At 37.7% G+C, this 14,320-nt stretch overlaps 1 protein-coding gene across 3 annotated transcripts in view; it reads left to right on the top strand.

Moving 5' to 3' along the window:
- The window catches only part of CFAP47 (cilia and flagella associated protein 47), a 519,587-nt gene that overhangs the window by 75,287 nt on the left and 429,980 nt on the right, over positions 1-14,320 (top strand). For all 3 annotated transcript variants that reach the window (XM_088028500.1, XM_088028501.1, XM_088028499.1), the window contains exons 16-17: positions 3,992-4,122; positions 6,884-7,006. In XM_088028500.1, the coding sequence (XP_087884626.1) occupies positions 3,992-4,122; positions 6,884-7,006 (254 nt within the window). The remainder of the gene's footprint in view (positions 1-3,991; positions 4,123-6,883; positions 7,007-14,320) is intronic.

Below are 14,320 nucleotides of genomic sequence, written 5' to 3'. Positions count from 1 at the left end.
TAACGGTGATAAGATATGATTCAGAATGACTTATATTTTGTTAGATTGTGAATCATTTTAGAAGCATCCACCAATTCTTTATAATCAATATTTAATACAGGTAATAAAATCCAGTTAATAACATTAAAAACTTAAAACTGTCATTTAAACAAGTAATTTTTTAATTAATAGAAAATATTCTTCGATTTACTGTTTTTGGTGGTTCCATATATTTGTTAAGTGTCCTGTTAACCTTCTTTAGCCATTCCCCCGAATCTGTAATTCCACATGATGTGCCTGCCACAAAACTGAGCCCTGGTAACTGCTAAAGTGTTAACCTAGTAGCCTGTCAAATTCAGCAGACATCATTGTGATGTGCTGTGAGGACCTCATGAGGACAGAAGCTATTGTTTAAAGAAATAAGATGGCAAGTTAGAAGTTGAATGATGAAGAGGCACCTGGGTGGCACAGTGGGTTAGGTGTCTCACTTTTGATTTCGGCTTGGGTCGTGCTCTCAGGGTCATGAGATTGAGCCCGCATCGGGCTCCTTGCTGAGTGTGGAGCCTGCGTGACATTTTCTCCCTCTCCCTTTGTCCCTACTCTACCCCCACCCCCTGCTCCTGCTTTAAAAAAAGAAAAAAAAAAGTTCTCTCTCTTTAAAAAAAAAAAAAGGAAGTTGAATGATCTATATAGTATCTTCTCTCTCTTAAAAAAAAAAGTTGAATGATCTATATAGTATCTTCATTTTATGTACATGTTATCCCTTTTCAGCTAGCTGGAAGGATCTGGATTTTTGTATTGGCAGTGACTCATGTGGTGGTTTATAATCAGCTAAAATCTATTTCTGCATGAATGGGAAGTAAAACAAACTGGGGTTAGATAAACCTGATTTCAAAACTAGTCTTAGCTTCTTGCTAGGTTTGTGATCTTGAGGAAAGTACTCTATAAGCACAAGTTCCCTTATTTGTAAAATGGAGAGACTAATATATCTCATAAAGATTAAATGTATGGAAAAGTCCTTCCATAAAGACTGGCAAAGAGTAGTTTTCAAAGAAATAGATAGCTATTTGGTTATGAAAATTCACTAATTCTGTTTGGATCTAAATAGACTATATTTCAGATCACAGAGAAGTACTGGTTTGTAGAAATCTTGCCATAGGTGTATATTCTTGTGAGTATTGGTCATTTCCAAATCATGATTTTTATGTGTCTACCGGTGTTTGTAACAGGGAGTGTTACAAACCAGCTTCAGTATTAACTTAAATTCACTTAATTTTAGTATGGATATATTTGTGCATCTATACGGTGGTAAAGTAGTACTGTACCTTCATTAGGGTGGGAAGTCATTGATATAGCCATATTTAATCTTTTTATTAACATGTATTGATTTAACAAATCCCAGATTATCATTTATTAAGCATCCAAGTTATACTTCCATCAATATCTGGCAGATTCATTTGACCAGGCTCTTTTTTTTGTTATTAATACTGGTAAGGCTGAGTCCTGGCTCGGTACTAGAGAAAAACTGAGTGAATAATCAGAGAAGAGAGAGAAAATATTTCTGCACATTTCAGAGATTATGGATAAACCTTCTCTAGTTGTTCTGAACAGTCATCACATTGTGGTAGTTATATTATCTGTATTCTTAACCAACTGAGCCACCCAGGCGCCCTATTATCTGTATTCTTTATAGGTTTGATTAAGCACATGATAAAGCATCGAGCATGTCTGGAAAGTACAGTGCTTGGCTCTTTTCCTTGTATTTCTCCATCCTAACCAGGGCTGAATGGGTAGGACTTTCCCCTTTTGCCTGCCTTGGAAATGTAGTGATGATGTTTGACTTGACAAAAGAGAAGTGGAGTTATAATATTATGAACTAGAACACTGGTTATGCTCCTCACAATTGTGAGAATTCTTATTTTTACAGGGATGATTTTAGTGTTTCAATTTCTTTGGTGGTTCATAACATCTGCTACATTTTTTAATCAAAGCACAAAACACAAAGACATTTAATTCCAAATACAATGTTTTTGAGTAATACCATTAGGCTTTAAGTACTTTTGAATTTTTTTAGAACACAAAAAATAAAGTACTCAAATCTATTTCATACAGCATTGAAGAAAGTGTGCATAATTTATATTATATACATGGGTTTTTCTTATGTCATCTTCCTTTTGTTGCTCTGAATGTTCATGTAATAATTAAATTTTTTGCCTCTTTGTTAAAACAGAAAATAACTTTTTCTTACGTTATTTTTCTTATATCCCTCTTGCTATATTGGTTTTACATCCTGAATAATACATTTAATCCTGTCACTGTCTATATCTTTGTAAACTAAAGTGAATAGTTCTAAATTAAATTTTATGTTGTGATTGTGCTTTCTTCTCTGAAGTGTGATGTATTTTGGATTTGGGTTTGGGTCGTGGATATTGTAGGGGAGCGAGTGTAAGAGTGGGATTGATGTTTCCTAAGATAGAATTGGGCTTCTAATTTGACTTTTTCATTAGGTACTGTTCATGTTTGTGCTTGTGTTTTTATCCATGTTGTCTTTAATCTTACTGAACTCTCGAGTCTGCCCAATCCTCACACTTGGCTTCAAGCAGTTCACTCTCACTGTCTTCCAGTAAGACACCCTTGGCCATGTATAGTACCTGCCAATCTTTATAGATCGCGTCAGGACCTACTTTGTCAAAGTTACTTCCAATCAGCCTTTTTGACATACCACTCTCTTCCAGCGTGGTCACTTGACTTTTATATTCCCCCAGGCTTTGTCCTCCTGCAGCTTCTGCTCATTTTTCGCAATTCAAATGCCATCTTCTTATAATGAAGTTTCCTCCACTTTCTTGGGCTAATTTAGGCTCCCCCCACCTGCTCCCACTGTGTATTTGTTATGTCATCTATAATTATTTGTTCATATCCATATCCTATTGTAATAGATATTGCTAAGCCCATATCTGATATCCATTCCCCTTTCCAAGAGGACCCTCATTTTGTTGGGGGAGCAACGTTCATATCTAGAAATCTCTTTTGCCCAGCTTTTCTTGCTAATGAGGTATGGACAGAAGTTTCTTTTAGCTCCATCTTCCTTCGTACCAGGCACTGTTTGAAGTACTTCTTCATGTATTAGCTTCTTTAATCCCTACTACAATTCTCTGAGTTACATAGAACTGTTATCCCCGTTAATGTCTAAGCCTGTGTGACATATGTTAAGTAAATTGTCCAAGGTCTCAGGTAGTAAATGGCAGAGCTGAAGTTGTACCAGGGGTTCTGACCCTAGAATTTGTGCTTTTTTAACCACGACACTATGACACCTTTCTACATGGAGGAAAGCCACATAGTAAAGAACAGTAGTATAGGAAGCTAGAGGGATCATTGCTCTGTGAAGGCATCATCAGCCTGCTAAGGCAGCCCTGGAGTACCGATCTGTGGACTTCTCATGGCCTAAGATGAATAGAACTTCTAAGTCATTCTTTCCATCAAGTATTATTTTCTTACTCCAAAGGAAATGATGAATTTAAACAGATGAAGCAGCTCATACCAAATGTGCCTGATACCTCCTGGGTTCTCAATACATTTGAATTATAGAAATGTGTTAATTACTAATAGCTACATCAGAGGTGATATCTCTAGGGATGTGAACAAATTTAAAAACAATAAAGCCTATGGTAATTGTAATTCCTTCCTCTGAAAACCAAATGAGTGTCTGATGTTAATAACTGTTAGTGTTGGGAAGCATATGAAGGGGACATTTTGCTAAATACTGGCGTTCTTTTTGTCAAATATTTTGATCTGCCTAATAAAATTGGAAAATAAGGTATGCATTTTAGATTTTAATCAAACTCTATAGGTCTATACTCATTTGATAATCTCTCATGCAGCATTTCTGTATATTTTGAGTTTAAATAATTTGTTAGATAATGTAATTATATTTTTATGCCACCTCTTATTTTGGATATTAAAATGAATATAATTAAAATGTGGTCAATGTCTGTATTTTCTAAATTCTCCGTAGGCACGGTTGAACCATACTCTTCATTGGAATGTGAAGTAACATGGCTGCCGGGTTTCAGTTCTCCAGAAAGGGGAGAATTTGTTCTTCATGTCAATGAAGGAAACACGCTGACACTAAAATGTGTTGCACATGTAATGATTTCCTTTGGATATGATTTTTATTTTGAGGACTCTAAATTGGTTGGGTATATATATATATATATATGTGTGTGTGTGTGTGTGTGTATAGTTGAGTATATATACTATGTTAGTAAAACTGATTTTGCTTGCAATATTTAGTTAACTGAATTACCATCTTCTTGGTCCCACTTCTCTACCATAAATGAAGACTGCTAAAAAAAATGTGTTATGTTACCTAGAATTAATTCACAAATCCAAGATTGTTGTGCCAACAATAGTAGATTGTCGTTAGAGCCTCTATAAACATACAATACCATGGGGGCCACTTGAAGTTAAATTATTTCATTAACAGAAACCAAAGAAAATAGAGAAAAGTGTATTTTTATCCTATTATATTGCATTGTTAGAATTCTAGTGGTAATTAATAATTCAGTATGAAATGGACCACATAATTTACATAGCAAGGAGATATGGAAAATTCTAATTTTATAGAATATACTTTGTATAATAAAAATGGGTAAACCTAAGCTGCAATATGTAATTTTAACTTTCCTTTTGCGGTAGAGCCCAGAAGGCCTTAACTTCATGCTTCGTAATCAGCAAGAATCCTCTTTACTTGTGTACGAAATTTTCTTCCCAGTATTCTCAGTAATTTAACTCAAGCCAGTGCTGTTTTACTGAATCTCATCTCTATCTCCAGGCCATGATCATGCTTGTAAATATTTTAGCTATGAAGGAGCTCATAGCCTTAAGAGAGAAGAGATTCATCCACTTTAATGATGGCAAGTGCAGTCAGAAAATCAGTAGGTTCATTCCTCTGCTCCAGACTTGAAATAAGCTGGACCCTGCTGCTTTTCCTACATTTAAATTACTTGCTCTTCTTTTTAAAAATTTCTATTGAAGTATACGATACATACAAAGGATACATACTATGGCTTCTGTATCGTTCAGTCTTTATAGACTGATAGCATCTTTGTAACTCACACCCAGATCAACCAGATCAAGAAGCAGAATATGACTAGCATCGCAAAAGAACCACCCTCCCCATCCACATTTCCAGTCCCTCTGTGTCTCTCCCAGAGTTATCAGTATCCTTACTTCTAACGGCATAGATTAATTTTGGTTTTAAACTTTATATAAATGTAACCAAAGCATGTGTTCTCTTTTATGTCTGGCTTCTTTTGTTCATCATTAGGTTTGTGGGCTTTGTCTACGCTGATACATGTGATGACAGAGTATTCATTCTCATTCCTGAATAGTATTCCATTGTGTGACTATACCATCATTTTTCCATTACACAGCGGATGGGGATTTGGATTGTTTCAGATTCTTAGCTACTATAATAGTGCTTCTCTTAACATTCTTACAGCTCTGTTTTGGTGAACATATGCACACAGTTCTTTAGCTGTTAATTACATAACTGTGTTTGTCAAAGTTAGTAATATAAATTTGCCCACATACTCACACCATGTGTATTTTTTGCTAACAGGCAGAAGGTGAGCAATTTAGTAATTTAGACTTTGCATTAATAATAGGTATCATTAATTACTGTGTGTCATGCGGGATGCTAAATGCTATTCATGTATTATCTAATTTAATCCTTACAACAACTCTGTAAAGGTGTACTAATAATTCAGTTGATGGGTGAAGAAATGGAGGATTAGAGTGAGTAATTAACTAATACAAGTTCACACACGCAGTAAATGCCCTAGGTAGAATTTATATCCAGATATGTTTGCCCCCACCGTGTTTGCTGTTACCCTCTGATCAAATTTACTTTCTGTTTTCCCTACACTAGGATTGGTTAAGAATTAAAGTCCCAAGATAACAAAATAATGAATTGGATTATTTTATGGGAAATTTTTGAGGTCCTTTAGGTTAAATGAACTGTGAAGTGTTTCTCTTACAAAAGTAAAGCTGAAGGAACATGAAATGATTAAATACAATGTTCATTTAATGTTTGTCATTAATTTATGAATGACTTACTTGACCATTTCATCATCTGTTAGCTTTGTTTAGAAATTTATTGTTCCAATTACCCAAGTCATGTTCTTCAGATAATTATAAGGATGTATTAAAACTTCCCAAGACAATAAATAATTTATCATAGATAAAGACAGTAAGGTCTGGTGTAAAGAGCACTGTGTAAGGAATTGGAAAACTTGGATTCTTGTTCCCCTTGGCTTTTGTTTGCTTTCCTGTGAAATGGGAGAGGTGGATAATGTCAGCATTTTCAAAAAACTGTTCCATGATACAGTAGTTCTGTGAAGTGATTTGTGTGGGGATAAGAAGGAAGAGTCCTGCACCTAAGCAACTCAGGGAATCACAGTGAACCACCTCCCCATTCTGAGGTACGCACAGTGTGCCTTATCAGCATATTAAGTGTTAGAAGACTAATAGTAAAAACATACCTAGATAATCTCAGTTGGCACATTATTTCACATGCTGGGGGACTCTTGAACTCTTTCCTTTTGCATAGCACATAGTAACACCCTGTACATAGTTGGATAGATGATCTCTAAGATCTCCTACATGATTCTCTGTCCTGGATTTACTTCTTCCATAGAATTGTCTTATTCCCCTTGCCTTCCTCGGTTTAGGAGTACATTTTAGATATTCCATTCTATTTTCCTTTATTTTAAGTACAGCATAACATCTGATAACCCTTCATGTTTTAGAAATTTCCACGAGGCTGAAAAGATTTGGGTCATTTGGAAGGGGCTAAAAGAATATTATTTCTATTGTATCTTCTCTCTTCTCCTCTTATTATTAGCTTGGTCACACCAAGGTCATATTTTTGGAGCCAAGGATCTTCTTCAGTAATAGCCCTCAAGGTTTAACAACTTGGAGGAAAGCCATTCTTCACAACGTAGGACAAAACCATGCTTATTTCAAGGTAATGTAGAATCTTGGAATCTTATTTGGATCGGATCACATTATAATTTGAATTAATTTTTTTTGCCATGATCACTGTGTTGTTAATACTTTAGTCTTTATAAATTAACTACTGCTAATATTTAGGTATTTCACGTGAGACTTATCTAAGTTCATTTCATCTACTTCTTCCTTTTAATTTCCCACAAAAATCATGTCTCCTTAGTCTTTCTTCTTCTTACCCCTTTTTTTCTTCCTGTCATTTTGTCTTATTGAAAAAAAGATAATTTGGAAAAAAGAGCAATGTCAAAAACATCCATTGTTGCTATTACAACTCATACTTAATGACATACTTTTTTCCTCTTCTCATTTTCACTTTGTCATCAGGACTGTTATGGTAGAAACTGGGACCTAGAACAAGATCCTTCTAAAGATACTCTATAGTTGTTGCCCCTGATTTAAATTACAGGGTGGGGGGTGTTTTAAGTGCTGATAGAACATTTTGCTGAAAAATATATTAAGATCTCCCAATAGTGACAATAGATAGAGGTTAGTGTTTGAGATCTTTCATTCAAGCGTTATAGCTACATGTTTTCTGCCCAAGCAAACAAATGCAGATACGTTTTTCTACTCTGTTGCTTCAAAATTAGTTCTGAAGTCTCTTTGTTCCCTCATCCCCAAAATACCTTAACCAGTTTTACTTTAAATTGTTCTGGCTTAAAGCATGGTAGATAGTCCTAAACTAGTCCCCAAGAAACCATACCATAAATCCCTTGGTAAGTTACTTATAACTTTTTTGAAGGTCAAAATGATATCTTAGACATTAGGCTATCAAGGAAATAATAAAGAACAGGAGGTTACTTTATCATCTGCCTCCCCACTAACTTTGCTTTCAGTGTTTACTGTCAGGGAAAAGGCAAACTATCAAAGTAGTATATAGAATTTTGTCATCTCCTCTAACATATATCTCATCCTTGTAAGTTTTGCTAAGTCTTGAGAATGTTCCAGACAAGAAACTTCATCATCTTATTTGAATTGGATGACGCCACTACTGAAAGTTCTGTTTGCTGGGTTAGGGGTACAAATCCTTGTTGATGTTTATTTGTGCGTCCGGTGTTGGAAAACATATTACAAAATCATCTCCTGCTCTGTGCCCAGGGGTCCTCTCTCTGGGTTGTAGTTTGGAAGCTTTCCTATAAAAGCTTCAGACCAGCAACTTTAAAGGATAATGTAGGGGGCGGAGCAAGATGGCGGAGGAGTAGGAGACCTAGATTTCGTCTGGTCTCAGGAATTCAGGTGAATAGGGATCAAACCATTCTGAACACCTACAAACTCAACAGGAGATCAAAGAGGAGAGTAGCAACAACTCTCTGAACAGAGAAGCGACCACTTACTGGAAGGTAGGACGTGCGGAGAAGTGAATCCGAGGCGATATTCGGGAGGATAGATGGCGGGGGAGGGGCCTCCGCCGGCCGCTTCTGGCAAGTGCTAGAGCCGCGGAGCACAAAATCAGACCTTTTAGAAGTCGGCTCCGCTGAGGGACGTCGCTCCAGTGGCTAAGCGGGGGTGGAAACCTTGCGGGACAGTGGGGTCTCAGGACCCTTGGGGTCACAGAAAGACCGGGGGAGCCTGAGTGCGCCAGAGCTCCCAGGTATCGGAGCGGGGAAGCCGGCTGCAAAGACGGAGCTGAGGCGCGGGCTCTCAGCTCGGGGTTGCCATAAACTGTGATCCGCGGCCAAGTCGGGCCACTGCTCCTGCAGCAGGGACCCAACAAGTGGCAAATCTGGGGAGACTCCCCTTCCTTCCCGGGGAGGAGCAGCGCGAGAACGCACCACAGGGATCTGCTGGGTTTGGAGACTCCACACGGGGTCGGGTGCCAGAGATACAAACGCTCGGTCACAGGCCAGGTGAGCACGGAGAGCGGCTGGAGACAGGGACAAGGGAGTGACTGCTTTTCTCTGGGGGCACACTGAGGAGCGGGGCCCCGAGTTCTCAGCTCCTCCGGGTGGAGATTGGGAGGCCACCATTTTTGCCCTGGTCCTCCAAAGCTGTACCGAGAGCTTGCAGGGAACAAAAGCTCCTGAGATCAAACCCGAGCAGCTTGCTTAGCCCGGACCGACAAGGGCGGGGCAATTCAGCCTCCGGCAAAGACATTTGGAAACCACAGCAACAGGCTCCTCCCCCGGAAGATCAGCAAGAACAGCCAGCAAGCCAAGACCAAGTTTACCGATCAAGGAGAACGGGAGAACTCCAGCGCTAGGGGAATACTGCACATAGAATTCATGGCTTTTTTTTTACCATGATTCATTAGTTCATCAAAGTTAATTTTTTTAACTGTTTTTTTTTCTTTTTCTTTTTCCCTTTTTCAACCAACATCTTATCAATCTCTTTTTTTAAAAAAAAACATTTTTTATTTTTCATTTTGAGAGTCATATTTTATCCCTTCATAGTAGTTACCCTTATTTTTGGCATATATATATAAGTTGTTCTCTCTTTAAAATTTTGAGATAGTTTCTTCTAACAGATAAAAATATACCCTAAATCACTAGTGTATGGTTCTGTTCTAGTCTCCTGCCTGATCACATTCTCTCCCTTTTTCCTTTTTTTTTTTTAAATCTTTCTTTTTTCAAACAACTTCTTATCTTATCAAGTCCTTTTGTAAAATCTTTTATAATTTTCATCTTTACAGTCATCTCCTATCCCTTCATTGTATCAACCCTTATTTTGTACATATATGTCTTTCTTCCTTTAAAATTTTAGGAGGCACTTTTTTCTAACAGACCAAAATACGCCCAAAATCTAGTGTGTGGCACTGATCTATGCACTAGCCTGATCATATTTGATCACATTCTGCTTTTTTTGTATTGTTCTGTTTTTGTTTTTATCTTTTTTTTTCTTTTTTTTTCTCTATTTCTTTTTTCTTTCTTTCCCTTTCTTTTCCCCTGGTTTCAGGTCTTTTCTGATTTGTATACAGTATATTTGCTGGGGACATTGTAAACCTGTTAGCATTTTGTTCTCTCATTCATCTATTCTCCTCTGGACAAAATGACAAGATGAAAAAAATCACCTCAGCAAAAAGAACAAGAGGTAGTACCGTCATCCAGGGACCTACTCAATACAGACATTAGTACGATGTCGGACCTAGAGTTCAGAATCATGACTTTAAAGATACTAGCTGGGCTTGAAAAAAGCGTGGAAGTTATTAGAGAAACGCTTTCTGGAGAAATAAAAGAACTAAAATCTAACCAAGTCGAAATCAAAAAGGCTATTGATGAGGTGCAATCAAAAATGGGGGCACTAACTGCTAGGATAAATGAGGCAGAAGAGAGAATCAGTGATATAGAAAACCAAATGATGGAAAGTAAAGAGGCTGAGGAAAAGAGGGAGAAACAACTACAGGATCACGAGGGCAGAATTCGAGAGATAAGTGATTTGATAAGATGAAACAACATTAGAATAATTGGGATCCCAGGAGAAGAAGAAAGAGAGAGAGGAGCAGAAGGTATATTGGAGCAAATAATAGCAGAGAACTTCCCTAATGTGAGGAAGGAAACAGGCATCAAAATCCAGGAGGCATAGAGAACCCCTCTCAAAATCAATAAAAATAGGTCAACACCCCGACATCTAATAGTAAAACTTACGAGTCTCAGAGACAAAGAGAAAATCCTGAAAGCAGCTCGGGAGAAGAGATATGTAACCTACAATGGTAAAAATATTAGATTGGCAACAGACCTATCCACAGAGACCTGGCAGGGCAGAAAGGACTGGCAAGATATCTTCAGAGCACTAAACGAGAAAAATATGCAGCCAAGAATACTATATCCAGCTAGGCTGTCATTGAAAATAGAAGGAGCGATAAAAAGCTTCCAGGACAAACAAAAACTAAAGGAATTTGCAAACACAAAACCAGCCCTCCAAGAAATATTGAAAGGGGTCCTCTAAGCAAAGAGAGAGCCTAAAAGCAGCAAAGATCAGAAAGGAACACAGACAACATACAGTAACAGTCACCTTACAGGCAATGCAATGGCACTAAATTCATACCTTTCAATAGTTACCCTGAATGTAAATGGGCTCAATGCCCCAATCAAAAGACACAGGCTATCAGATTGGATTAAAAAACAAGACCCATCCATATGCTGTCTGCAAGAGACTCATTTGAGACCCAAAGACACCCCCAGATTGAAAGTGAGGGGGTGGAAAACCATTTACCATGCTAATGGACACCAAAAGAAAGCTGGGGTGGCAATCCTTATATCAGACAAACTAGATTTTAAAACAAAGACTGTAATAAGAGATGAGGAAGGACACTATATCCTACTTAAAGGGTCTATCCAACAAGAAGATCTAACAATTGTAAATATCTATGCCCCGAACATGGGAGCAGCCAATTATATAAGGCAATTAATAACAAAAGCAAAGAAACACATCGACAACAATACAATAATAGTGGGGGACTTTAACACCCCCCTGACTGAAATGGACAGATCATGTAAGCAAAAGATCAACAAGGAAATAAAGACGTTAAATGACACACTGGACCAAATGGACTTCACAGACATATTCAGAACATTCCATCCCAAAGCAAAGGAATACACATTCTTCTCTAGAGCCCATGGAACATTCTCCAGAATTGATCACATCCTAGGTCACAAATCAGGTCTCAACCGGTACCAAAAGATTGGGATCATTCCCTGCATATTTTCAGACCACAATGCTTTGAAACTAGAACTCAATCACAAGAGGAAAGTCGGAAAGAACTCAAATACATGGAGGCTAAAGAGCATCCTACTAAAGAATGAATGGGTCAACCAGGAAATTAAAGAAGAATTAAAAAAATTCATGGAAACCAATGAAAATGAAAACACAACTGTCCAAAATCTTTGGGATACAGCAAAGGCAGTCCTGAGAGGAAAGTATATAGCAATACAAGCCTTTCTCAAGAAACAAGAAAGGTCTCAAATACACAATCTAACCCTACACCTAAAGGAGCTGGAGAAAGAACAGCAAAGAAAGCCTAAACCCAGCAGGAGAAGAGAAATAATAAAGATCAGAGCAGAAATCAATGAAATAGAAACCAAAAGAACAGTAGAACAGATCAACGAAACTAGGAGCTGGTTCTTTGAAAGAATTAACAAGATTGATAAACCCCTGGCCAGACTGATCAAAAAGAAAAGAGAAATGACCCAAATCAACAAAATCATGAATGAAAGAGGAGAGATCACAACCAACACCAAAGAAATACAAACAATTATAAGAACATATTATGAGCAACTCTATGCCAGCAAATTAGATAACCTGGAAGAAATGGGTGCATTCCTAGAGACGTATCAACTACCAAAACTGAACCAGGAAGAAATAGAAAACCTGAACAGACCTATAACCACTAAGGAAATTGAAGCAGTCATCAAAAATCTCCCAAGAAACAAAAGCCCAGGACCAGATGGCTTCCCAGGGGAATTCTAGCAGACATTTAAAGAAGAATTAATACCTATTCTCCTGAAACTGTTCCAAAAAATAGAAATGGAAGGAAAACTTCCAAATTCATTTTATGAGGCCACCATTACCTTGATCCCAAAACCAGACAAAGATCCCATCAAAAAGGAGAATTACAGACCAATATCCTTGATGAACATGGATGCAAAAATTCTCACCAAAATACTAGCCAATAGGATCCAACAGTGCATTAACAGGATTATTCACCACGACCAAGTGGGATTTATCCCTGGGCTGCAAGGCTGGTTCAACATCTGCAAATCAATCAACGTGATACAATACATTAACAAAAGAAAGAACAAGAATCATATGATCCTCTCAATAGATGCAGAAAAAGCATTTGACAAAGTACAGCATCCTTTCTTGATCAAAACTCTTCAGAGTGTAGGGATAGAGGGTACATACCTCAATATCATAAAAGCCATCTACGAAAAACCTACAGCGAATATCATTCTCAATGGGGAAAAGCTGAGAGCTTTTCCCCTAAGGTCAGGAACGCGGCAGGGATGTCCACTCTCACCACTGCTATTCAACATAGTATTAGAAGTCCTAGCCACAGCAATCAGACAACAAAAAGAAGTAAAAGGCATCCAAATCGGCAAAGAGGAAGTCAAACTCTCACTCTTTGCAGATGATATGATACTTTATGTGGAAAACCAAAAAGACTCCACCCCAAAACTGCTAGAACTCATACAGGAATTCAATAAAGTGGCAGGATATAAAATCAATGCACAGAAATCAGTGGCATTCCTATACACCAACAACAAGACAGAAGAGAGACAAATCAAGGAGTCGATCCCATTCACAATTGCACCCAAAACCATTAGATATCTAGGAATAAATTTAACCAAAGAGGCAAAGGATCTGTACTCAGAAAACTATAAAATACTCATGAAAGAAATTGAAGAAGACACAAAGAATTGGAAAAACGTTCCATGCTCATGGATTGGAAGATCAAACATTGTGAAGAAGTCAATGCTACCTAGAGCAATCTACACATTTAATGCAATCCCCATCAAAATACCATCCTTTTTTTTCAAAGAAATGGAACAAATAATCCTAAAATTTGTATGGAACCAGAAGAGACCCCGAATAGCCAGAGGAATATTGAAAAAGAAAAGCAAAGCTGGTGGCATCACAATTCCGGACTTCCGGCCCTATTACAAAGCTGTCATCATCAAGACAGTATGGTACTGGCACAAAAACAGACACATAGATCAATGGAACAGAATCGAGAGCCCAGAAATGGACCCTCAACTCTATGGTCAACTTTGACAATGCAGGAAAGAATGTCCAGTGGAAAAAAGACAGTCTCTTCAACAAATGGTGTTGGGAAAATTGGACAGCCACATGCAGAAGAATGAAACTGGATCATTTCCTTACACCACACACAAAAATAGACTCCAAATGGTTGAAAGATCTAAACGTGAGACAGGAGTCCATCCAAATCCTAAAGGAGAACACAGGTAGCAACCTCTTCAACCTCAGCCGCAGCAACTTCTTCCTAGAAACATTGCCAAAGGCACAGGAAGCCAGGGCAAAAATGAACTATTGGGATTTCATCAAGATAAAAAGCTTTTGCACAGCAAAAGAAACAGTTCACAAAACCAAAAGACAACCGACAGAATGGGAGAAAATATTTGCAAATGACATATCAGATAAAGGGCTAGTATCCAAAATCTATAAAGAACTTATCAAACTCAACACCCAAAGAACAAATAATCCAATCAAGAAATGGGCAGAAGACATGAACAGATATTTTTCCAAAGAAGACATCCAAATGGCCAACAGGCACATGAAAAAGTGCTCAACATTGCTCGGCATCAGGGAAATCCAAATCAAA

Source organism: Eumetopias jubatus, unplaced genomic scaffold (genome assembly GCF_037043125.1).
Source record: "Eumetopias jubatus isolate StellerSeaLion01/CBP00866 unplaced genomic scaffold, mEumJub1_p1.0 scaffold_11, whole genome shotgun sequence".
Taxonomy (NCBI): Eukaryota; Metazoa; Chordata; class Mammalia; order Carnivora; family Otariidae; genus Eumetopias; species Eumetopias jubatus.
Note: the sequence above shows the minus strand (reverse complement) of the source record. Positions and strands in the feature narration are given on the sequence as shown.